Source organism: Aulonocara stuartgranti, assembly GCF_965226115.1.
Source record: "Aulonocara stuartgranti genome assembly, chromosome: 3".
Classification (NCBI taxonomy): domain Eukaryota; kingdom Metazoa; phylum Chordata; class Actinopteri; order Cichliformes; family Cichlidae; genus Aulonocara; species Aulonocara stuartgranti.
Window position 1 is genome coordinate 1,123,221 of NC_138941.1, and position 25,365 is coordinate 1,148,585.

At 42.4% G+C, this 25,365-nt stretch overlaps 1 protein-coding gene and 1 long non-coding RNA gene across 2 annotated transcripts in view; one reads left to right on the plus strand and one right to left on the minus strand.

The window, feature by feature from the left end:
• LOC309702163 (uncharacterized protein) overlaps positions 1-25,365 on the plus strand; it is an 854,297-nt gene that overhangs the window by 340,132 nt on the left and 488,800 nt on the right. The window contains exons 15-17 of the mRNA XM_082526612.1: positions 6,012-6,188; positions 16,229-16,405; positions 19,406-19,582. Coding sequence (XP_082382738.1) covers positions 6,012-6,188; positions 16,229-16,405; positions 19,406-19,582 — 531 coding nt within the window. The remainder of the gene's footprint in view (positions 1-6,011; positions 6,189-16,228; positions 16,406-19,405; positions 19,583-25,365) is intronic.
• On the minus strand, positions 209-829 carry LOC309702514. The gene is made up of 3 exons (XR_014275578.1): positions 529-829; positions 332-443; positions 209-251 (listed from the first exon to the last, which is right to left on the minus strand). It is a non-coding gene; the product is annotated as an uncharacterized lncRNA (long non-coding RNA).

The window sequence follows — 25,365 nt, forward strand, 5'->3', positions numbered from 1 at the left end:
TGTGGCAATGTTGTGAAGAATCACACATGCCACAATAATGTCACATGCCCTTTCTGGGGTGACCCTGAGTCTTTGCAGGCACTGGAACCGGGCCTTAAGCATTCCGATAGTCATTTCAATTCTGGCTCTTGTCCTGCAATTAGCCAGATTATATCGCTGCTGTGGGCCCGGTTCAGGGTCAGGGTAAGGGGTAAGCAAATAGGGTAAACATGGATACCCCCTATCACCAAGCAAGTAGCCAGTGAACTCTCCTAAGACAGAAGGATACACTTCAGTTCAAATGTCCCTGAAGCAATTGGTCTTTATATATTTTAAAGTATTCTCAACTCACCATGTCCAAATTTTGTGCTCAGTGTACATTCACGGAATATTTGTGAGTCATGGACAGAGCCTGGCCACTTGGCTTCCACATTTGTGATAATGTTGGCAGCATCACATATGATCTTCACAGTGCAGAGAACACAAATTAGCATCCATTACTATAATGAAATAATTTGTTAGTCTGAAATGCTACAGGGAACTATGTACCTGTACATTAATGCTGTGGAAAGACTTCCTGTTCACATAGTCTCCTTCATTTACTGGAGGAGCAATGATTGGAATGTGAGTGCCATCTGTACAGCCAATCACGCCTGGGAACCCTGAAAATAAATGTGCAATTTAAGTAGTAGTCCAAGTATCACCACATCATACATTAAGTTTTGGTCATCCTGATACCTGCAATTTTGTGGCATCCCTCTTTGATAAATCTTGTGGGTCTGTGACCGGGGAACACCACAAACGAGTACAGGAGACGTTTCAGTGCAACTGTAACATTCCTGACTGCCCGACAGACGGTAGGCTTGGAAACGTGCTCAGCGTCACCAATATTATACAGAAAGCTCCCGTTTGCAAAAAAACGAAGTGCGATACAAATAATATGTACAGAACTGAGAGAATGTCTGCGATGTGTCACATGCGTAATATATGGCCTGAGGATGTTATTCAAATAACTTAGAGATTGTGCTGAGAAACGGTAACGTTCACACAGAAAATCATCAGGAAATGATAAAATGTCCAAACGCGCTCTGATCACTCTCTCCCGGCGGAGAGCTCTGCGGAGAATTTGGGCTTCACGATCTACTGGCTCTTCAAGGAAGTGGCACGCCATGTCTGACACTTCCTACTGTCAGGTTTCCGACAAAGGGGCGGAGACAGTCAGGGTTAGTTGTAGTAAACCTGCTAGGGGGCAGGTTAGCTTCACGGAGTGTGTCGTCATAGTGACTCACTCAGGCTGCAGCTGAACTCGCTTTGTGAAACCGAAAACCCAGAGTTTTCGTTAACTCAGGGTATACTTACTCAGTTTTTCCACTAAACCGGCTTCCTGAAACAGGCCCCAGGTCTTCCCTGCTTGTCCTGATACACATAAACATGAGTATCCTTGCAGGTCAGATCTCATCAGTCACACCTGTTAGTGCAGTTCTCCTCTAGATTGTACTGCTTGTTAAACTAGGATGATTTTAGGAGCCTGGACCGCAGATCTAAGGGAAGATATGACTTGGAAAGACTAAACCAACCTATTAGAGGTGTTCGCACTAACACAGATTAATCCTCAGATCTACACCTTTAGTGTCTCACAAAGGGTTGAAAAGTGAATGTGCACAGAGAGGTTGGTGGTGAGACGGGCACTTCCAGCACTGTAGATGTGATCCAGCTCAGTGTTCGTGGAAATAATCTGGAGAGCAGGATTCCTTGATGAATGTCACATCTTCTTAAAGTTATAATCCACAGGGAAAACTGTGAAACCGTCGATCTGATATCTAGTCAACCAATCAGGTGTTTACATGCCCTTCAGGGCTTTCAGAGGGGGCAACAAAGAGGAGGTGAGGAAGACCCAGGTGTTACTAAAGGACAAGATCAGAGAGGCTAAGGACAATTACAGGAGGAAGCTGGAGTGGAAACTCCAGCAGAACAGCATGAGAGAGGTGTGGAGGGGCATGAAGACCATCACTGGATTCAGGCCAACCAACAGCAGGGGAGCTGAGGGAGGTGAGAATAGAGCCGACGAGTTGAATCTGTTTTTCAATAGATTCGACACCACAGTGTCTGCTCCCACCCCCACAACCTCACCTGTAGTCAGCCTGGAATCCAGAGCCACACCACTGTGCCAGCCTCTCTCTTCACATGTTGCCTCCTGTGAGATTCCTGACACCCCTCCCCCACCCATCACCTTCACTCAATACCAGGTTGAGATGCAAATGAGGAGACTTCACTCAGGCAAGTCTGCTGGACCAGACGGAGTGAGTCCCCTTGTCCTCAAGGCCTGTGCCCCCCAGCTGTGTGGAGTCTTTCATAAACTGTTTATGCTGAGTCTGAGTCTGCAGAGGGTCCCGGTGATGTGGAAGACATCATGCCTCGTCCCTGTACCAAAGACGCCACGTCCCAGTGGCCCCCAGGATTACAGGCCCGTGGCACTGACCTCCCACATCATGAAGACCCTGGAAAGGCTCATTCTGGACCAGCTGCGACCCATAGTAAGACCACATCTGGATCCCCTTCAGTTCGCTTATCAGCCTCGTCTCGGAACTGAGGACGCCATCATCTACCTGCTCAATCGTGTCTACACCCATCTGGACCAGCCGGCGAGCACTGTGAGGGTCATGTTTTTTGACTTTTCCAGTGCTTTCAACACCATCAGGCCGACCCTCCTGGGTGATAAGTTAGCAGCGATGCAGGTGGATGCTTCTCTGGTGTCCTGGATTGTTGATTACCTGACAGGAAGACCACAATATGTACGTCTCCCACAGTGTGTGTCTGACAAGGTGATCAGCAACACAGGGGCACCACAGGGGACTGTCCTCTCCCCCTTCCTCTTCACCCTCTACACCACAGACTTCAGCCACTGCACAGAGACCTGCAATCTTCAGAAGTTTTCTGATGACTCTGCGGTGGTTGGATGCATCAGCAGGGATGATGAGACAGAGTACCGGGCTGTGGTCGACTCCTTTGTCACGTGGTGTGAGCAGAATCATCTGCAGCTCAACGTGGCAAAGACCAAGGAACTGATCGTGGACTTCAGGAAGACCAGGAAACACTTGACCCCTGTTTCAATCCAGGGGGTCAGTGTTGACATTGTGGAGGACTATAAATACCTTGGAGTACACATTGACAATAAACTGGACTGGGCTAAAAACACCACAGCACTTTACAGGAAGGGCCAGAGTCGTCTCTATTTCTTGAGGTGACTGAGGTCCTTCAACATCTGCCAGAAAATGCTGAGGATTTTCTATGAGTCTGTTGTGGCCAGTGCGATCCTCTATGCTGTTGCATGCTGGGGAAGCAGGCTGAGGGTCGCAGATGCCAACAGACTTAATAAACTGATCCGTAAGGCCAGCAATGTTGTTGGGACGGGGCTGGACTCCCTCAAGGTGGTGTCGGAGAGGCGGATGCTGTCCAAGATAAAGACAATGTTGGATAACACCTCCCACCCACTCCATGACATGTTGGTCAGTCACAGGAGCTCGTTCAGTGAGAGACTGAGATTACCAAAAAGCACCACTGAACGACACAGGAAATCATTCCTGCCTGTGGCCATCTCCCTGTACAACGCATCCACTTAACACACTGTTTGCTGCTACAACTACACATGTTTCTTTTCCAAATATTTATTTATAAGTGACTTATGTATGTATGTATGTATATATATGTATATATTGTACTATTCTTAGTTAGCGTATTGTCTGTCTTGTCTTAATGTTGGTTTAAAATGGAGCACTGTAACAAAAAATAATTTCCCCCAGGGATCAATAAAGTATTCTGATTCTGATTCACTGATCTCCAGCCCCACCTTATTATCAGTTTCTCTCTCTTTTACATCTGAATTATCTTCACTTCACATTTCAGTCAGTTCAGATTTCATTAGCACGTTCACTTTAGCATAATCCATTTTAATCCAAACACCTTTCTCTTTAAACTCTGTTTGTCAGTCACAGTATATCCAGTACAATCCTCTTTTTCACTGCGTCACACACATTCAGAGATCAGAGTGTCCTGTGTGTGCTCTCATTCACTCACACTCACTCTCATATGGCTGAAGTCTGTTTGTACACAGGCTGTCAGCTGGCCTGAGTTAGGCCTGTCTCTAAAATCATTATTTTATTACTTTTATTCTGATTCATCAAAGCCAAACTCAAACATATTTATATTTACTGATTATGTTCTCATCAATAATTAACAGTCAGTACATTCAGATATGAATCATAATTCAGTGTTTAACATATTATCACAGATGGACTGCACAGGAGATCTCCTTTATGAAGAAACTGTGAAAGTTTGTCCAACAGTGGGAAACATTTCAGAGAACATCTCAGAGAATATCTGTGAAGCAGAAACTAAACATAATAATAGAAGAAAAGCCAAATAATGATCCAAATCCTGCTCTGAGACTATCAGACAGTAAAGGCTTCCAAAGACTGCTCACCTCTCAGACTTACTTAAAGATGCTGGTGCTGTCCACAGATCAGCTGACCTGCTGGGTCTCCATGATCAGCTTTGTTTCTTGGAGATAAAGGCTGAAGCCTTTAGAGCTTCAGTTCTCCAGAGCAGCAGGATGTCTGAGGTCCGCAGAAACACAAAAACACAGCAGCTAAAAATAGTTGTTCAAAGAAAACGAGGTGGGAGCTGCTGATTCCTGAGCTTTGATACTGGATTAGCTTCAGTAGTTATTCCAATCACTGCTGTAGGAGCTACATTTAGTCACAGCTGACTGTCTTCTTTGAACAATCACAATGACTACTGTTCTAAAAAACAAGCACACAAAGAACCAATGAGAGTGTAGAACAGGATAAAGAGCTCCTGTGATGGTGGCAAAGAAATGAGCAGCAGACGGCCGTCTACATGTTGTAGTGGTTTACAGTCACCAGGGGGCGCCGTCACGGCCACGCAGTCAGTGGGCTGCTCTGCTTGTGCTGTTGTTGGTGAAGCTGATGTGAAAGCGAATGTTAAAACAATGAAAAGTGTCCACTGCAGCCTCCATCTGAGCTTGTCATGTTCTTCTTCTTTGATCCTTCGTGTTTGTGCTGAACACTGCTGTCGCTCTCTTCCCTGTTCCCGCCCACTTTCTAACCAATCAGCATTGGAGCGCGCACAGCGTCGTCCACACTGAGCTTTGTTGTGAGCGCATGGACTCGTCTGCAGAACATTTGTATGGGCTCAAAATGTGGTCATAAATATTTTGTACTTGTAAATCAGGATTTGTATGTGTAAAAAAGATTTGTGTGTGCGTGAAAAAAATTTGTATGTGTAAAAAAGATTTGTGTGTGTGTAAAAAAAGATTTGTGTGTGGACTTAGCCAAAAAAAACCCTGCAAGTTACAAGTACGAATTTTGACCCTATTTTTCTTCCTTTCATCTGATTGGTCAATGTCATGTCAATCACAAATGTAACTATCCAATCAGAGAACAGATGGGTTTGGCTGTCGGAGGGGCACTTTTTTGACCTGACGTTCCCGTCACAAGTGTCTTCTAAGTGAAGCTACCAGGTTCAGGTCCAGCTCTGTTTATCTGGAGCTGCAGTAAATGATCCGTCCTCACAAAGCAACACAGACACCAGATATGCAAACACAGCATCATACAACACAACCAAGAGATCCAAAGAATTATCTCTGCATTTCTGTGGCTGATGCTGCTGGAACGAAGCTGTTTGAAACCTTGTTGTTCTGCACTTTGGGACCTGAAGAGGAACCTGAACCTCTGTGCAGAGGGTTCAACTCTGAGGATTCCTGTTCAGTTTTTTCTCTTTCACACGGCAAAACTTGACAACTTTATGATAAATGTACGACTTCAATGTGAAAAATTCATTTTTTTCTCCTGTTTGTTTGAAGCTGCTTCCTGTTGGCTTCAGCTGTTTGGAGTTTCCATTTTCTAAACTTCTACATTCTGAACCTTCTTCAGCTCTGAACAGATGATGAAACACTGAATGATTTCAAGCTCACACTTTGTCTAATAAACTTACATCTTTCATTCTTTATACAGATTGTGGGGCTGTGGTTTGTCAAAGATCAGCTGTGATTATCTGGCAGCAGCTCTGAAGTCCAACCCCTCCCATCTGAGAGAGCTGGACCTGAGTAACAATAACAACCTGCAGGATCCAGGAGTGAAGCATCTGTGTGGTTTCCTGGAGAGTCCAGGATGTGGACTTGAAACTCTGAGGTCAGTCAGCATGTTTTAGTTGTGCTGAGATGAATAGGATGTGTAGCTTCTTCCTCACAGTTCTAAGTATCAGACACAACAATGAATAATCCACAGCTGACTGTCTTTAGCAGGTCAAAGGTCACGGCACACAGCAGACAGTGGGAAATATTATAATTCTGATCATTTATCAGCACATATCCATATGTATAAAAACAAAGCTGACACTGTGAGACTTGATCAGAGGTGTGATCATCACAGCAGAGGCCTTTGTGTCAAAGTCACTGAGGATCAAACAGAAACACATGAAGCAGATTTTCCTCTTCTGGCTATTTATAGCAGATAACCTTCAAAATATTCTGCAGTCAATCAAAAACTGAAGCAAACCATGAATCAACATGTGAACATGACCTGATGCTGCTGAAGTGAAGCAAAGTTACAGAGGTTTGATTACAGACACAGCTGAGAGTTTGTAATCTGTCATCATTTTAAAAGGTTTAAATTTCTTCAGTATTGAACAGCAGAAATGAGGCTTTGTTTTCGGAGGCCGACAGCAGTGGACACAACAGCAGACTGGTGCGTAATAAGCAGTGAATAATGCAGGAAACAGATTTTTGAAGGTAAACTGTTCTTGAAGTACACTGAGAGAGAGAGAGCTGTGCAGGAAGTAAACGTCAAAGTCAGAGAGAATTCATGACGATGTTCATCAAACGTAAAGCAGAGTTTGGATCTTCTTCTGCTGCTGGTTCAGTCAGTTTTGGTTGGAGACAGATGAAACCTGCAGCTTCAGGATCTGTGAGCTGTCCACTTTCAGCCCCGACGGCGTGTCCGTGTACGTGCCGTCGAGTGAACGATCCACGCTCTGTGTTTCAAATTCAATTCAAATTTTTATTTGTTACGTACACAGTCATACACAGTACGATATGTAGTGAAATGCTTGGACAACTGCTCGTGACCTAAAGAGAACAAAAAAGGAAAAGGCTATGAATAAGATAGGAAATAAATATGAAAAATTAAAAAGGGTAAATTTAACTAGGAAGGAATAAAATATAAGTTAAGGTTAAAAATGAAATAACTGTACAACAAAATACACAATATAGAACTATATAAGAATGTATGAACAAAATACACAAGAAGTATAAATAAATATATACACAATAACAGCAGCAGTGATTTAAGTGATGAAGTGAAAACAATGTCCAGAATGTCCAGTGTGTGTGTAAGAACCATATGTGTGGGTCAGTACTGTGTGGTGGTGTGATTGAGAGACCGTATCGCCTGCGGGAAGAAGCTCCTCCTCAGTCTCTCTGTCTTGGTCTTCAGGGAGCGGAATCGCTTTCCTGACCTCAACAGAGAGAACAGTCTGTTGTTGGGATGGCTGAGGTCCTTCACCATCTTCCTGGCCTTGGTCCAGCACCGCCTGCTGTAGATTGAGTGCAGGTCAGGGAGCTCGGAGCGGATGGTGCGCTCAGCTGATCGCACAACCCTCTGTAGAGCTCGTCTGTCCTGCATGGTGCTGTTCCCGAACCAGGTTAAGATGTTTCCCGTCAGGATGCTCTCTATGGTGCACGAGTAAAAGTTCCTGAGCACCTTGGAGGGCAGTTGGAAGTCTCTCAAGCGTCTGAGGTGGTAGAGACGCTGTCGGGCCTTTTTCACCACGGTGTTGATGTGACAGGACCATGACAGGTCCTGCGTGATGTGAACTCCGAGGTATTTGAAGCTGTCCACTCTCTCCACTGGGCACTCGTTGATGACGGGGGTCTGGTAGTTCCTCTCCTGCTTAGTGCTGAAGTCCACTATCAGCTCCTTTGTCTTACTGACGTTTAGAAGGAGGTTGTTCCTCTGGCACCAGTTCTCCAGATTCCTAATCTCCTTCAGGTAGGCCGTCTCGTTGTTATCAGAGATCAGGCCCACCACGACGGTGTCGTCAGCAAACTTTCCATCTTTGTGTGTTTAGCTGCTCTCATTTACTGTTTTATCTGTTTGCTTGTTGTTGAAATACTTTTGGGAGCTTTAACCTGAGATTCTGGCAAAATACATTTATATGAAAAATCGATTCAGGATTGAATGAATCAACATCGCTTTATTCAAATTAAAACCATTTAAATAGGAAAATCCATTTTTTTACACCCGCCTCTAATGCTGGGTAATGTCAGCTGGTCCATGTGCAGCTGGCTGTGAGGCTCAGGGAGCATCTACAAAGTGCAACACTGAAAGAACATCATCCATAAATATTGAGTAATAACTGGACTCTCATACAGCGAGACTCAAATGCCTTTAAACATTAGCTTATCCTGCTGATCCAAGTCCAACACTGAGTTTGTAAAAACATGTTTGTCAATCATTTTGTTTGGTTTCTGAGGAAAATGATTCAATAACTTGCTGCTAATACACAACATTTCATCATATTTCCTCATAATCCTCTTCTGTCTGACTATTTGATCCCATTTGAATTTGCAATAAAGGATCCACAGATTTTGGTGACAATAATGACAGTAGATGTTTGTGTGAAAGTGCTGGAAGCAAATTAGTGTGTGATGTTCTTTCAGTGTTGCACTTTGTAGACGCTCCCTGAGCACTGGTCTCACAGCCAGCTGCACATAGAGACCAGTGTTGTTAGTCCAGGTCAGAAGATGACTTGTTGGAATGAAAATGAGCTTGTAGTTTGTCTGCTTTAATAATGTGACTGGAAAAAGGTGTTGGACTTCAAATATGTCCATTTCTTTCACACTTCACCTTTAAAAGTGAAGCCATGTGGTTCCTGGAAGGAAAAACACGACTTTTTCAAGTCTTTGTCCTGTTTTTATGAGAAATGTACGACTTTAATGTGAAACATTCAGAGTTTTTTCTCTTGTTGTGTTTGTTTGAAGCTGCTTCCTGTTGGCTTCAGCTGTTTGGAGTTTCCATTTTCTAAACTTCTACATTCTGAACCTTCTTCAGCTCTGAACAGATGATGAAACACTGAATGATTTCAAGCACTTTGTCTAATAAACTTACATCTTTCATTCTTTATACAGATTGTGGGGCTGTGGTTTGTCAAAGATCAGCTGTGATTATCTGGCAGCAGCGCTGAAGTCCAACCCCTCGTATCCCAGAGTGCTGGACCTGAGTGTAGACTGCAACAACTTGCAGGATTCAGGAGTGAAGCAGCTGTGTGTTCTTCTGGAGAATCCACGATGCCGATTTAAAACTCTGAGGTCAGTCACATGTTTTAGTTGTGCTGAGATGAATATGATGTGAAAGTTGTGCTGACACTGTGGATCAGTAGGCCCACACACCTCTATACAGGAAGTCTGGTTCTACTCTTTGTAGAACTTCTGATCCCTGATCCTCTGAGTCTGACTCAGTAGATAATGCAGAGTTCTGAGCTGATGTGGGTGAGAGGACTCAGGCAGCCTGACAGAGTTCATGTCCAGGTCTTCCCTGCTTGTCCTGATACACATAAACATGAGTATCCTTGCAGGTCAGATCTCATCAGTCACACCTGTTAGTGCAGTTCTCCTCTAGATTGTAGTGCTTGTAAAACTAGGATGATTTTAGGAGCCTGGACCGCAGATCTAAGGGAAGATATGACTTGGAAAGACTAAACCAACCTATTAGAGGTGTTTGCACTAACATAGATAAATACTCAGATTTACACCTTTAGTGTCTCACAAAGGGATGCAAAGTGAATGTGCACAGAGAGGTTGGTGGTGAGACGGGCACTTCCAGCACTGTAGATGTGATCCAGCTCAGTGTTCATGGAAATAATCCGGAGAGCAGGATTCCTTGATGAATGTCACACCTTCTTAAAGTTATAATCCACAGGGAAAACTGTGAAACTGTCGATCTGATATCTACTCAACCAATCAGGTGTTTACATGCCCTTCACTGATCTCCAGCCCCACCTTATTATCAGTTTCTCTCTCTTTTACATCTGAATTATCTTCACTTCACATTTCAGTCAGTTCAGATTTCATTAGCGCGTTCACTTTAGCATAATCCATTTTAATCCAAACACCTTTCTCTTTAAACTCTGTTTGTCAGTCACAGTATATCCAGTACAATCCTCTTTTTCACTGCGTCACACACATTCAGAGATCAGAGTGTCCTGTGTGTGCTCTCATTCACTCACACTCACTCTCATATGGCTGAAGTCTGTTTGTACACAGGCTAATCTGGGACTCTCCACCATTTGACCCTAGAAATAAAGAAGCTTCTTGGATGAGAGGTGAAAGGCGAAACGTCTTCAAGAAACTTTAAGAAGTCCAGATGCCTTTTTTTCTAAGCTCTTTAGATAACTGCGAACCTTCACAAACGCCTCAGTGGGACTCTCAGAGCTACCAGCCCTTTGCTACAATCACAAAGCTCTTCATTGAAATCAATGATATCAAAGCTGGAATTATATGAGTCCAAGTCTTCTGCTGATTCAGCATCACATTCATCTTTGCTCCTTGTTCTGCATCCCCAACATGGACTTCATTCCTTTCCAAGCCAGCCTTGCGTGTCCTTTATTCAGCTCATCCTCTGCTTTACTTTTACACCTGATTTTAGCTGCTTTTCTTCTCTCCCTCATAACAAGACAGCTTCTTCTGCCTGAGAACATGTTGGAGTGATTTACTAATCCAGGGCTGCTTATTGGGGAAAATACTTCCTGTTTCCAAAGTAATCCCCATTTTTCCCAGAATGAAATGTAAGTAGAAATAAATGATCTAAGTGAGAACATGAGCCTTTAAAAAGGCTCTTCTGAGGCTGCTGCCAGTGGTCAAAGCCTCCAACAAAGCTCTGTAAGTACATATGTGATCATAGCTTTAGCTTTTAAATGTTTATTCTAGTTAACACAGATCAGGTGGAACAACTCAAATAAAATATCAAAAATATTAAGTGGTCATCGGTACTCAGTTTGTTCAATACTGAATACAATGGAGCACAAATTGTCCACGTTTCTGAAATATTTCTGGGTGTAACTGACACCAAAGTGCAATTTAGACCTGGCCTGTGGTTGTTATCTAAGTGATAATCATCAATTCTACTAAAACAAATACAAAATAAAGAAGTTTGACACATTCTGTTGATATCAAAAGCACACTGAACAATTCAGTGTTGTTTTACTGCTGTTCTCTCTTCACTTCTTCTCCTCTGATTCTCTCCACATGTTGCTCTGCATCAGTGCTCAGTTTCCTGACAAAACAAGATGAAATATTGCTAAATATAATAGTATCTCATTACACTTCAACAGAAGTGTTTTATTTTTGTAATTGTTTATCTGTTATTTTTCAGACTGAGTCACTGTGACCTGTCAGAGAGAAGCTGTGAAGCTCTGGCCTCAGGTCTCAGCTCTCAGACCTCTAATCTGAGACAGCTGGACCTGAGTAACAGTAACCTGAAGGATTCAGGCGTGAAGCTTCTGTCTGAAGGACTGAAGAGTCCACACTGTACACTGGAAACTCTCAGGTGAGATCAAGCATTTTTCTTTCATCAACTGACAGAATTAGCAGATTAATAATAAGGCAGTCCTCTAATAAGAGGAGAAGTGGAGGTGTTTTGAAGGGCAACATACTCTTATGTTAACAAGACAGGAAGTAGTTCCTGGGAACTGCTTCCTTTGTTATTGTCTAAGCAGAAACATGATGGTGAAACAGTGATGAGTTTGCAGAGGTGGATCCACAGCACACAACACAACAATGCTGTTGCGTGCTGAAAGCAGACTTCTCACAGATTCTGAGGCTGCAGGTTTCATCACTGTCCAACCAAAATTCACTGAACCAGCAGTAAATGAACGTCCAAAACGACGCTTCATGTTTAAAAAACAGATGATCAGGGGGATTTGTGTTTACATCTTTTTTGTGTGATCTGTTCACCTGCTGTTTCAGCTGTTTGGTGGTTGTTGAGATGGTTTTGTGAACTTTTAGCTGAGATTCTGACGTTTCTGTAGATACCACACATGTCTAATTACTTTGTACAGCATGAATGGCCATAACGAGGTTTTTAACAGTAAGAAAAGTTGTAAAACTTCAGAAAATATAGTTAAAAGTCCAAAACCTTCTACGTCTGGTGGCTTGTGGTAAGGAGCAGATCAAACGAGTAAAGAATTACGTTATAATTATAAATGGCTTCAACAGCACATTCAGGTCTGTGAGACTCATTCAGACACTGAGCCGTGGCTCTGTGCTACATGCACATATTCCTGCATCTCTGCCATTCAGACACACTTTATATATAGTTTATTTTATGTAGGATTCAATACTGAACTGTACATTTAGTCTCTTTAAAGGCAGCAAGTTTTATTCAGTGTTTTCATAAAAGCCTTATTTTTATCCATTTACTGCTATTAGGAAGAACACGTGAGGCTTAAGACCTGGACCAGTTTGAAACCTTTTGTCCTCCACAGTGGAAAATGGGTGGAAATAAAAATGGGTCTCACTTTAGCCAGCTCCTAATTTTATCAGTTCTGCTCTCAGCGTCTCCTGTATATCTCCTGTATAAATGTTGCACTCAGCTTTGTGGTCTCCAATATCACTGAAATGCAGCCAGATGCTGCTCATTTTGCCTTTTCACTCTTTCCTGACACGCTTGCATTTCAGTACAGCTCCCATTTCTCTGTGTACTGGTCTCTACCACTACCCTTGCTGTCTATGGGACATGTCCTCTTTCACATAATGGTATGATCCCAGTCTGTCTCTTAAAGTGTTTGGCCACATGGTTTGCTCATCAGTAGTGCATTGTGTACTTATTTTAATAGTACTGCAGTATGAGAAGTGCAACATTCAGTGTGCAGAAACAGATCAGGTGCTTTCTAACAGCAGTGTTCCCTTTAACACAGCAGCAGTTCAAATATTTCTGTCAGTCTGAGCTGAAACATGAATCTAATCAAATATCAAATCAAAGTTCTTTGCCTCTGCCAGGACGTTAACATTTGATCTAGTTTTTTACAAAGTTCCCTCAGCGTCCAGAGCCACCAACATACCTTTGATCAACAGCAAGTGAACATTTATAAATGTGTGTTTCCAGAACAGGAAGCAGCAGAACTATTGTTCTGTTATCAGGCAGCAGCACAAACGCTCATCAGCTCATTTACTGTGCAGCACTTTGAGTGTGTGAAGTGTGTGTTTGTGCTGGATTTCCTTTGGAGAATCTCAGTCAGAAACCAGACAAAGAAAAACTCTTTCAACAGTCCAGGTTGAGTTGACAACATGAACTGCATTTATCTTCCTCTGACTTGACATGTTCTTCCTCCTCTGCACCGAGCCAGCTGCTAAGACTCACAAGCTCATTGACATTTTCTGATGATAAAGAAACTCTCTTCTTCTGCACAATATGAGCAGCAACAGAGAAGAAGCTTTCACAGGTACAGATGTTGCAGCTGTGGCCAAGTACATGTGCTGCATGTTGGAGCAGCACTCTAATGGACAGGCCTCTGTACTGATGGTGGGCTCTGCTCTGTGTCCACCACACTGTTCTCAGCTGAGTCTTCCTCCTGTTCACACTCTGATGAAGCACCAACAGGGCCAACTTCTTCTCTGGTGGCTCGGATGTTGTTGCTTCCACAGGTTTCCCTCCAACAACCCTCTGTTCCTGCAGTAAGTTCAGTAAGATCTGGGTAAACACTTGAGCTCCTTGAATCTGGCTCCAGCAGCAGTTTTCACATATACAATGTTGGCATTTTGCTTGCGTGTCTCCAGGTCTGTTCTGAATGTAGACTTGAATTTGACCACGTAGGCGGGGTCATCATCTGAGCTCTGCATCACCTGAGAGAGATGACAAAACACAGAATCACAGAGCATGAAACCAACGTTTCTCCTCCCAGAAGTTCAGTCACAGACCTGCAACAGAAACAAGAAGATTCAAATGACGCAGAGCTTTCATTTACTTATATCCACAAACATGTCCTCTACATATTCAAGCTGTATTTACACACACATACAGAGGCTGTTTGTCTCTCACACACCGACAGGACACTGAGAAATACATCATGTTAAATGTACCTGCAGGCTTTTTCACTGCGTCACACACATTCAGAGATCAGAGTGTCCTGTGTGTGCTCTCATTCACTCACACTCACTCTCATATGGCTGAAGTCTGTTTGTACACAGGCTGTCAGCTGGCCTGAGTTAGGCCTGTCTCTAAAATCATTATTTTATTACTTTTATTCTGATTCATCAAAGCCAAACTCAAACATATTTATATTTACTGATTATGTTCTCATCAGTAATTAACAGTCAGTACATTCAGATATGAATCATAATTCAGTGTTTAACATATTATCACAGATGGACTGCACAGGAGATCTCCTTTATGAAGAAACTGTGAAAGTTTGTCCAACAGTGGGAAACATTTCAGAGAACATCTCAGAGAATATCTGTGAAGCAGAAACTAAACATAATAATAGAAGAAAAGCCAAATAATGATCCAAATCCTGCTCTGAGACTATCAGACAGTAAAGGCTTCCAAAGACTGCTCACCTCTCAGACTTACTTAAAGATGCTGGTGCTGTCCACAGATCAGCTGACCTGCTGGGTCTCCATGATCAGCTTTGTTTCTTGGAGATAAAGGCTGAAGCCTTTAGAGCTTCAGTTCTCCAGAGCAGCAGGATGTCTGAGGTCCGCAGAAACACAAAAACACAGCAGCTAAAAATAGTTGTTCAAAGAAAACGAGGTGGGAGCTGCTGATTCCTGAGCTTTGATACTGGATTAGCTTCAGTAGTTATTCCAATCACTGCTGTAGGAGCTACATTTAGTCACAGCTGACTGTCTTCTTTGAACAATCACAATGACTACTGTTGTAAAAAACAAGCACACAAAGAACCAATGAGAGTGTAGAACATGATAAAGAGCTCCTGTGATGGTGGCAAAGAAATGAGCAGCAGACGGCCGTCTACATGTTGTAGTGGTTTACAGTCACCAGGGGGCGCCGTCACGGCCACGCAGTCAGTGGGCTGCTCTGCTTGTGCTGTTGTTGGTGAAGCTGAAGTGAAAGCGAATGTTAAAACAATGAAAAGTGTCCACTGCAGCCTCCATCTGAGCTTGTCATGTTCTTCTTCTTTGATCCTTCGTGTTTGTGCTGAACACTGCTGTCGCTCTCTTCCCTGTTCCCGCCCACTTTCTAACCAATCAGCATTGGAGCGCGCACAGCGTCGTCCACACTGAGCTTTGTTGTGAGCGCATGGACTCGTCTGCAGAACATTTGTATGGGCTCAAAATGTGGTCATAAATATTTTGTACTTGTAAATCAGGATTTGTATGTGTAAAAAAGATTTGTGTGTGTGTGTAAAAAAAAAAAAAAAAAAAAAAAAAAAAAGATTTGCGTGTGCGTGAAAAAAATTTGTATGTGTAAAAAAGATTTGTGTGTGTGTAAAAAAAAAAAAAAAAAAAAAAAAAAAAAGATTTGTGTGTGGACTTAGCCAAAAAAAACCCTGCAAGTTACAAGTACGAATTTTGACCCTATTTTTCTTCCTTTCATCTGATTGGTCAATGTCATGTCAATCAGAAATGTAACTATCCAATCAGAGAACAGATGGGTTTGGCTGTCGGAGGGGCACTTTTTTGACCTGACGTTCCCGTCACAAGTGTCTTCTAAGTGAAGCTACCAGGTTCAGGTCCAGCTCTGTTTATCTGGAGCTGCAGTAAATGATCCGTCCTCACAAAGCAACACAGACACCAGATATGCAAACACAGCATCATACAACACAACCAAGAGATCCAAAGAATTATCTCTGCATTTCTGTGGCTGATGCTGCTGGAACGAAGCTGTTTGAAACCTTGTTGTTCTGCACTTTGGGACCTGAAGAGAAACCTGAACCTCTGTGCAGAGGGTTCAACTCTGAGGATTCCTGTTCAGTTTTTTTTATTTCACACGGCAAAACTTGACAACTTTATGATAAATGTACGACTTCAATGTGAAAAATTCATTTTTTTCTCTTGTTTGTTTGAAGCTGCTTCCTGTTGGCTTCAGCTGTTTGGAGTTTCCATTTTCTAAACTTCTACATTCTGAACCTTCTTCAGCTCTGAACAGATGATGAAACACTGAATGATTTCAAGCTCACACTTTGTCTAATAAACTTACATCTTTCATTCTTTATACAGATTGTGGGGCTGTGGTTTGTCAAAGATCAGCTGTGATTATCTGGCAGCAGCACTGAAGTCCAACCCCTTCCATCTGAGAGAGCTGGACCTGAGTAACAATAACAACCTGCAGGATCCAGGAGTGAAGCATCTGTGTGGTTTCCTGGAGAGTCCAGGATGTGGACTTGAAACTCTGAGGTCAGTCAGCATGTTTTAGTTGTGCTGAGATGAATAGGATGTGTAGCTTCTTCCTCACAGTTCTAAGTATCAGACACAACAATGAATAATCCACAGCTGACTGTCTTTAGCAGGTCAAAGGTCACGGCACACAGCAGACAGTGGGAAATATTATAATTCTGATCATTTATCAGCACATATCCATATGTATAAAAACAAAGCTGACACTGTGAGACTTGATCAGAGGTGTGATCATCACAGCAGAGGCCTTTGTGTCAAAGTCACTGAGGATCAAACAGAAACACATGAAGCAGATTTTCCTCTTCTGGCTTTTTATAGCAGATAACCTTCAAAATATTCTGCAGTCAATCAAAAACTGAAGCAAACCATGAATCAACATGTGAACATGACCTGATGCTGCTGAAGTGAAGCAAAGTTACAGAGGTTTGATTACAGACACAGCTGAGAGTTTTTAATCTGTCATCATTTTAAAAGGTTTAAATTTCTTCAGTATTGAACAGCAGAAATGAGGCTTTGTTTTCGGAGGCCGACAGCAGTGGACACAACAGCAGACTGGTGCGTAATAAGCAGTGAATAATGCAGGAAACAGATTTTTGAAGGCAAACTGTTCTTGAAGTACACTGAGAGAGAGAGAGCTGTGCAGGAAGTAAACGTCAAAGTCAGAGAGAATTCATGACGATGTTCATCAAACGTAAAGCAGAGTTTGGATCTTCTTCTGCTGCTGGTTCAGTCAGTTTTGGTTGGAGACAGATGAAACCTGCAGCTTCAGGATCTGTGAGCTGTCCACTTTCAGCCCCGACGGCGTGTCCGTGTACGTGCCGTCGAGTGAACGATCCACGCTCTGTGTTTCAAATTCAATTCAAATTTTTATTTGTTACGTACACAGTCATACACAGTACGATATGTAGTGAAATGCTTGGACAACTGCTCGTGACCTAAAGAGAACAAAAAAGGAAAAGGCTATGAATAAGATAGGAAATAAATATGAAAAATTAAAAAGGGTAAATTTAACTAGGAAGGAATAAAATATAAGTTAAGGTTAAAAATGAAATAACTGTACAACAAAATACACAATATAGAACTATATAAGAATGTATGAACAAAATACACAAGAAGTATAAATAAATATATACACAATAACAGCAGCAGTGATTTAAGTGATGAAGTGAAAACAAAGTCCAGAAAGTCCAGTGTGTGTGTAAGAACCATATGTGTGGGTCAGTACTGTGTGGTGGTGTGATTGAGAGACCGTATCGCCTGCGGGAAGAAGCTCCTCCTCAGTCTCTCTGTGTTGGTCTTCAGGGAGCGGAATCGCTTTCCTGACCTCAGCAGAGAGAACAGTCTGTTGTTGGGATGGCTGAGGTCCTTCACCATCTTCCTGGCCTTGGTCCAGCACCGCCTGCTGTAGATTGAGTGCAGGTCAGGGAGCTCGGAGCGGATGGTGCGCTCAGCTGATCGCACAACCCTCTGTAGAGCTCGTCTGTCCTGCATGGTGCTGTTCCCGAACCAGGTTAAGATGTTTCCCGTCAGGATGCTCTCTATGGTGCAGGAGTAAAAGTTCCTGAGCACCTTGGAGGGCAGTTGGAAGTCTCTCAAGCGTCTGAGGTGGTAGAGACGCTGACGGGCCTTTTTCACCACGGAGTTGATGTGACAGGACCATGACAGGTCCTGCGTGATGTGAACTCCGAGGTATTTGAAGCTGTCCACTCTCTCCACTGGGCACTCGTTGATGACGGGGGTCTGGTAGTTCCTCTCCTGCTTAGTGCTGAAGTCCACTATCAGCTCCTTTGTCTTACTGACGTTTAGAAGGAGGTTGTTCCTCTGGCACCAGTTCTCCAGATTCCTAATCTCCTTCAGGTAGGCCGTCTCGTTGTTATCAGAGATCAGGCCCACCACGACGGTGTCGTCAGCAAACTTTCCATCTTTGTGTGTTTAGCTGCTCTCATTTACTGTTTTATCTGTTTGCTTGTTGTTGAAATACTTTTGGGAGCTTTAACCTGAGATTCTGGCAAAATACATTTATATGAAAAATCGATTCAGGATTGAATGAATCAACATCGCTTTATTCAAATTAAAACCATTTAAATAGGAAAATCCATTTTTTTACACCCGCCTCTAATGCTGGGTAATGTCAGCTGGTCCATGTGCAGCTGGCTGTGAGGCTCAGGGAGCATCTACAAAGTGCAACACTGAAAGAACATCATCCATAAATATTGAGTAATAACTGGACTCTCATACAGCGAGACTCAAATGCCTTTAAACATCAGCTTATCCTGCTGATCCAAGTCCAACACTGAGTTTGTAAAAACATGTTTGTCAATCATTTTGTTTGGTTTCTGAGGAAAATGATTCAATAACTTGCTGCTAATACACAACATTTCATCATATTTCCTCATAATCCTCTTCTGTCTGACTATTTGATCCCATTTGAATTTGCAATAAAGGATCCACAGATTTTGGTGACAATAATGACAGTAGATGTTTGTGTGAAAGTGCTGGAAGCAAATTAGTGTGTGATGTTCTTTCAGTGTTGCACTTTGTAGACGCTCCCTGAGCACTGGTCTCACAGCCAGCTGCACATAGAGACCAGTGTTGTTAGTCCAGGTCAGAAGATGACTTGTTGGAATGAAAATGAGCTTGTAGTTTGTCTGCTTTAATAATGTGACTGGAAAAAGGTGTTGGACTTCAAATATGTCCATTTCTTTCACACTTCACCTTTAAAAGTGAAGCCATGTGGTTCCTGGAAGGAAAAACACGACTTTTTCAAGTCTTTGTCCTGTTTTTATGAGAAATGTACGACTTTAATGTGAAACATTCAGAGTTTTTTCTCTTGTTGTGTTTGTTTGAAGCTGCTTCCTGTTGGCTTCAGCTGTTTGGAGTTTCCATTTTCTAAACTTCTACATTCTGAACCTTCTTCAGCTCTGAACAGATGATGAAACACTGAATGATTTCAAGCTCACACTTTGTCTAATAAACTTACATCTTTCATTCTTTATACAGATTGTGGGGCTGTGGTTTGTCAAAGATCAGCTGTGATTATCTGGCAGCAGCACTGAAGTCCAACCCCTCCCATCTGAGAGAGCTGGACCTGAGTAACAATAACAACCTGCAGGATCCAGGAGTGAAGCATCTGTGTGGTTTCCTGGAGAGTCCAGGATGTGGACTTGAAACTCTGAGGTCAGTCAGCATGTTTTAGTTGTGCTGAGATGAATAGGATGTGTAGCTTCTTCCTCACAGTTCTAAGTATCAGACACAACAATGAATAATCCACAGCTGACTGTCTTTAGCAGGTCAAAGGTCACGGCACACAGCAGACAGTGGGAAATATTATAATTCTGATCATTTATCAGCACATATCCATATGTATAAAAACAAAGCTGACACTGTGAGACTTGATCAGAGGTGTGATCATCACAGCAGAGGCCTTTGTGTCAAAGTCACTGAGGATCAAACAGAAACACATGAAGCAGATTTTCCTCTTCTGGCTTTTTATAGCAGATAACCTTCAAAATATTCTGCAGTCAATCAAAAACTGAAGCAAACCATGAATCAACATGTGAACATGACCTGATGCTGCTGAAGTGAAGCAAAGTTACAGAGGTTTGATTACAGACACAGCTGAGAGTTTGTAATCTGTCATCATTTTAAAAGGTTTAAATTTCTTCAGTATTGAACAGCAGAAATGAGGCTTTGTTTTCGGAGGCCGACAGCAGTGGACACAACAGCAGACTGGTGCGTAATAAGCAGTGAATCATGCAGGAAACAGATTTTTGAAGGCAAACTGTTCTTGAAGTACACTGAGAGAGAGAGAGCTGTGCAGGAAGTAAACGTCAAAGTCAGAGAGAATTCATGACGATGTTCATCAAACGTAAAGCAGAGTTTGGATCTTCTTCTGCTGCTGGTTCAGTCAGTTTTGGTTGGAGACAGATGAAACCTGCAGCTTCAGGATCTGTGAGCTGTCCACTTTCAGCCCCGACGGCGTGTCCGTGTACGTGCCGTCGAGTGAACGATCCACGCTCTGTGTTTCAAATTCAATTCAAATTTTTATTTGTTACGTACACAGTCATACACAGTACGATATGTAGTGAAATGCTTGGACAACTGCTCGTGACCTAAAGAGAACAAAAAAGGAAAAGGCTATGAATAAGATAGGAAATAAATATGAAAAATTAAAAAGGGTAAATTTAACTAGGAAGGAATAAAATATAAATTAAGGTTAAAAATGAAATAACTGTACAACAAAATACACAATATAGAACTATATAAGAATGTATGAACAAAATACACAAGAAGTATAAATAAATATATACACAATAACAGCAGCAGTGATTTAAGTGATGAAGTGAAAACAAAGTCCAGAAAGTCCAGTGTGTGTGTAAGAACCATATGTGTGGGTCAGTACTGTGTGGTGGTGTGATTGAGAGACCGTATCGCCTGCGGGAAGAAGCTCCTCCTCAGTCTCTCTGTGTTGGTCTTCAGGGAGCGGAATCGCTTTCCTGACCTCAGCAGAGAGAACAGTCTGTTGTTGGGATGGCTGAGGTCCTTCACCATCTTCCTGGCCTTGGTCCAGCACCGCCTGCTGTAGATTGAGTGCAGGTCAGGGAGCTCGGAGCGGATGGTGCGCTCAGCTGATCGCACAACCCTCTGTAGAGCTCGTCTGTCCTGCATGGTGCTGTTCCCGAACCAGGTTAAGATGTTTCCCGTCAGGATGCTCTCTATGGTGCAGGAGTAAAAGTTCCTGAGCACCTTGGAGGGCAGTTGGAAGTCTCTCAAGCGTCTGAGGTGGTAGAGACGCTGTCGGGCCTTTTTCACCACAGAGTTGATGTGACAGGACCATGACAGGTCCTGCGTGATGTGAACTCCGAGGTATTTGAAGCTGTCCACTCTCTCCACTGGGCACTCGTTGATGACGGGGGTCTGGTAGTTCCTCTCCTGCTTAGTGCTGAAGTCCACTATCAGCTCCTTTGTCTTACTGACGTTTAGAAGGAGGTTGTTCCTCTGGCACCAGTTCTCCAGATTCCTAATCTCCTTCAGGTAGGCCGTCTCGTTGTTATCAGAGATCAGGCCCACCACGACGGTGTCGTCAGCAAACTTTCCATCTTTGTGTGTTTAGCTGCTCTCATTTACTGTTTTATCTGTTTGCTTGTTGTTGAAATACTTTTGGGAGCTTTAACCTGAGATTCTGGCAAAATACATTTATATGAAAAATCGATTCAGGATTGAATGAATCAACATCGCTTTATTCAAATTAAAACCATTTAAATAGGAAAATCCATTTTTTTACACCCGCCTCTAATGCTGGGTAATGTCAGCTGGTCCATGTGCAGCTGGCTGTGAGGCTCAGGGAGCATCTACAAAGTGCAACACTGAAAGAACATCATCCATAAATATTGAGTAATAACTGGACTCTCATACAGCAAGACTCAAATGCCTTTAAACATCAGCTTATCCTGCTGATCCAAGTCCAACACTGAGTTTGTAAAAACATGTTTGTCAATCATTTTGTTTGGTTTCTGAGGAAAATGATTCAATAACTTGCTGCTAATACACAACATTTCATCATATTTCCTCATAATCCTCTTCTGTCTGACTATTTGATCCCATTTGAATTTGCAATAAAGGATCCACAGATTTTGGTGACAATAATGACAGTAGATGTTTGTGTGAAAGTGCTGGAAGCAAATTAGTGTGTGATGTTCTTTCAGTGTTGCACTTTGTAGACGCTCCCTGAGCACTGGTCTCACAGCCAGCTGCACATAGAGACCAGTGTTGTTAGTCCAGGTCAGAAGATGACTTGTTGGAATGAAAATGAGCTTGTAGTTTGTCTGCTTTAATAATGTGACTGGAAAAAGGTGTTGGACTTCAAATATGTCCATTTCTTTCACACTTCACCTTTAAAAGTGAAGCCATGTGGTTCCTGGAAGGAAAAACACGACTTTTTCAAGTCTTTGTCCTGTTTTTATGAGAAATGTACGACTTTAATGTGAAACATTCAGAGTTTCTTTCTCTTGTTGTGTTTGTTTGAAGCTGCTTCCTGTTGGCTTCAGCTGTTTGGAGTTTCCATTTTCTAAACTTCTACATTCTGAACCTTCTTCAGCTCTGAACAGATGATGAAACACTGAATGATTTCAAGCTCACACTTTGTCTAATAAACTTACATCTTTCATTCTTTATACAGATTGTGGGGCTGTGGTTTGTCAAAGATCAGCTGTGATTATCTGGCAGCAGCGCTGAAGTCCAACCCCTCGTATCCCAGAGTGCTGGACCTGAGTGTAGACTGCAACAACTTGCAGGATTCAGGAGTGAAGCAGCTGTGTGTTCTTCTGGAGAATCCACGATGCCGATTTAAAACTCTGAGGTCAGTCACATGTTTTAGTTGTGCTGAGATGAATATGATGTGAAAGTTGTGCTGACACTGTGGATCAGTAGGCCCACACACCTCTATACAGGAAGTCTGGTTCTACTCTTTGTAGAACTTCTGATCCCTGATCCTCTGAGTCTGACTCAGTAGATAATGCAGAGTTCTGAGCTGATGTGGGTGAGAGGACTCAGGCAGCCTGACAGAGTTCATGTCCAGGTCTTCCCTGCTTGTCCTGATATACATAAACATGAGTATCCTTGCAGGTCAGATCTCATCAGTCACACCTGTTAGTGCAGTTCTCCTCTAGATTGTAGTGCTTGTAAAACTAGGATGATTTTAGGAGCCTGGACCGCAGATCTAAGGGAAGATATGACTTGGAAAGACTAAACCAACCTATTAGAGGTGTTTGCACTAACATAGATAAATACTCAGATTTACACCTTTAGTGTCTCACAAAGGGTTGAAAAGTGAATGTGCACAGAGAGGTTGGTGGTGAGACGGGCACTTCCAGCACTGTAGATGTGATCCAGCTCAGTGTTCATGGAAATAATCCGGAGAGCAGGATTCCTTGATGAATGTCACACCTTCTTAAAGTTATAATCCACAGGGAAAACTGTGAAACTGTCGATCTGATATCTACTCAACCAATCAGGTGTTTACATACCCTTCACTGATCTCCAGCCCCACCTTATTATCAGTTTCTCTCTCTTTTACATCTGAATTATCTTCACTTCACATTTCAGTCAGTTCAGATTTCATTAGCACGTTCACTTTAGCATAATCCATTTTAATCCAAACACCTTTCTCTTTAAACTCTGTTTGTCAGTCACAGTATATCCAGTACAATCCTCTTTTTCACTGCGTCACACACATTCAGAGATCAGAGTGTCCTGTGTGTGCTCTCATTCACTCACACTCACTCTCATATGGCTGAAGTCTGTTTGTACACAGGCTAATCTGGGACTCTCCACCATTTGACACTAGAAATAAAGAAGCTTCTTGGATGAGAGGTGAAAGGCGAAACGTCTTCAAAAAACTTAAAGAAGTCCAGATGCCTTTTTTTCTAAGATCTTTAGATAACTGCGAACCTTCACAAACGCCTCATCAGTGGGACTCTCAGAGCTACCAGCCCTTTGCTACAATCACAAAGCTCTTCATTGAAATCAATGATATCAAAGCTGGAATTATATGAGTCCAAGTCTTCTGCTGATTCAGCATCACATTCATCTTTGCTCCTTGTTCTGCATCCCCAACATGGACTTCATTCCTTTCCAAGCCAGCCTCGAGTGTCCTTTATTCAGCTCATCCTCTGCTTTACTTTTACACCTGATTTTAGCTGCTTTTCTTCTCTCCCTCATAACAAGACAGCTTCTTCTGCCTGAGAACATGTTGGAGTGATTTACTAATCCAGGGCTGCTTATTGGGGAAAATACTTCCTGTTTCCAAAGTAATCCCCATTTTTCCCAGAATGAAATGTAAGTAGAAATAAATGATCTAAGTGAGAACATGAGCCTTTAAAAAGGCTCTTCTGAGGCTGCTGCCAGTGGTCAAAGCCTCCAACAAAGCTCTGTAAGTACATATGTGATCATAGCTTTAGCTTTTAAATGTTTATTCTAGTTAACACAGATCAGGTGGAACAACTCAAATAAAATATCAAAAATATTAAGTGGTCATCGGTACTCAGTTTGTTCAATACTGAATACAATGGAGCACAAATTGTCCACGTTTCTGAAATATTTCTGGGTGTAACTGTCACCAAAGTGCAATTTAGACCTGGCCTGTGGTTGTTATCTAAGTGATAATCATCAATTCTACTAAAACAAATACAAAATAAAGAAGTTTGACACATTCTGTTGATATCAAAAGCACACTGAACAATTCAGTGTTGTTTTACTGCTGTTCTCTCTTCACTTCTTCTCCTCTGATTCTCTCCACATGTTGCTCTGCATCAGTGCTCAGTTTCCTGACAAAACAAGATGAAATATTGCTAAATATAATAGTATCTCATTACACTTCAACAGAAGTGTTTTATTTTTGTAATTGTTTATCTGTTATTTTTCAGACTGAGTCACTGTGACCTGTCAGAGAGAAGCTGTGAAGCTCTGGCCTCAGGTCTCAGCTCTCAGACCTCTAATCTGAGACAGCTGGACCTGAGTAACATTAACCTGAAGGATTCAGGCGTGAAGCTTCTGTCTGAAGGACTGAAGAGTCCACACTGTACACTGGAAACTCTCAGGTGAGATCAAGCATTTTTCTTTCATCAACTGACAGAATTAGCAGATTAATAATAAGGCAGTCCTCTAATAAGAGGAGAAGTGGAGGTGTTTTGAAGGGCAACATACTCTTATGTTAACAAGACAGGAAGTAGTTCCTGGGAACTGCTTCCTTTGTTATTGTCTAAGCAGAAACATGATGGTAAAACAGTGATGAGTTTGCAGAGGTGGATCCACAGCACACAACACAACAATGCTGTTGCGTGCTGAAAGCAGACTTCTCACAGATTCTGAGGCTGCAGGTTTCATCACTGTCCAACCAAAATTCACTGAACCAGCAGTAAATGAACGTCCAAAACGACGCTTCATGTTTAAAAAACAGATGA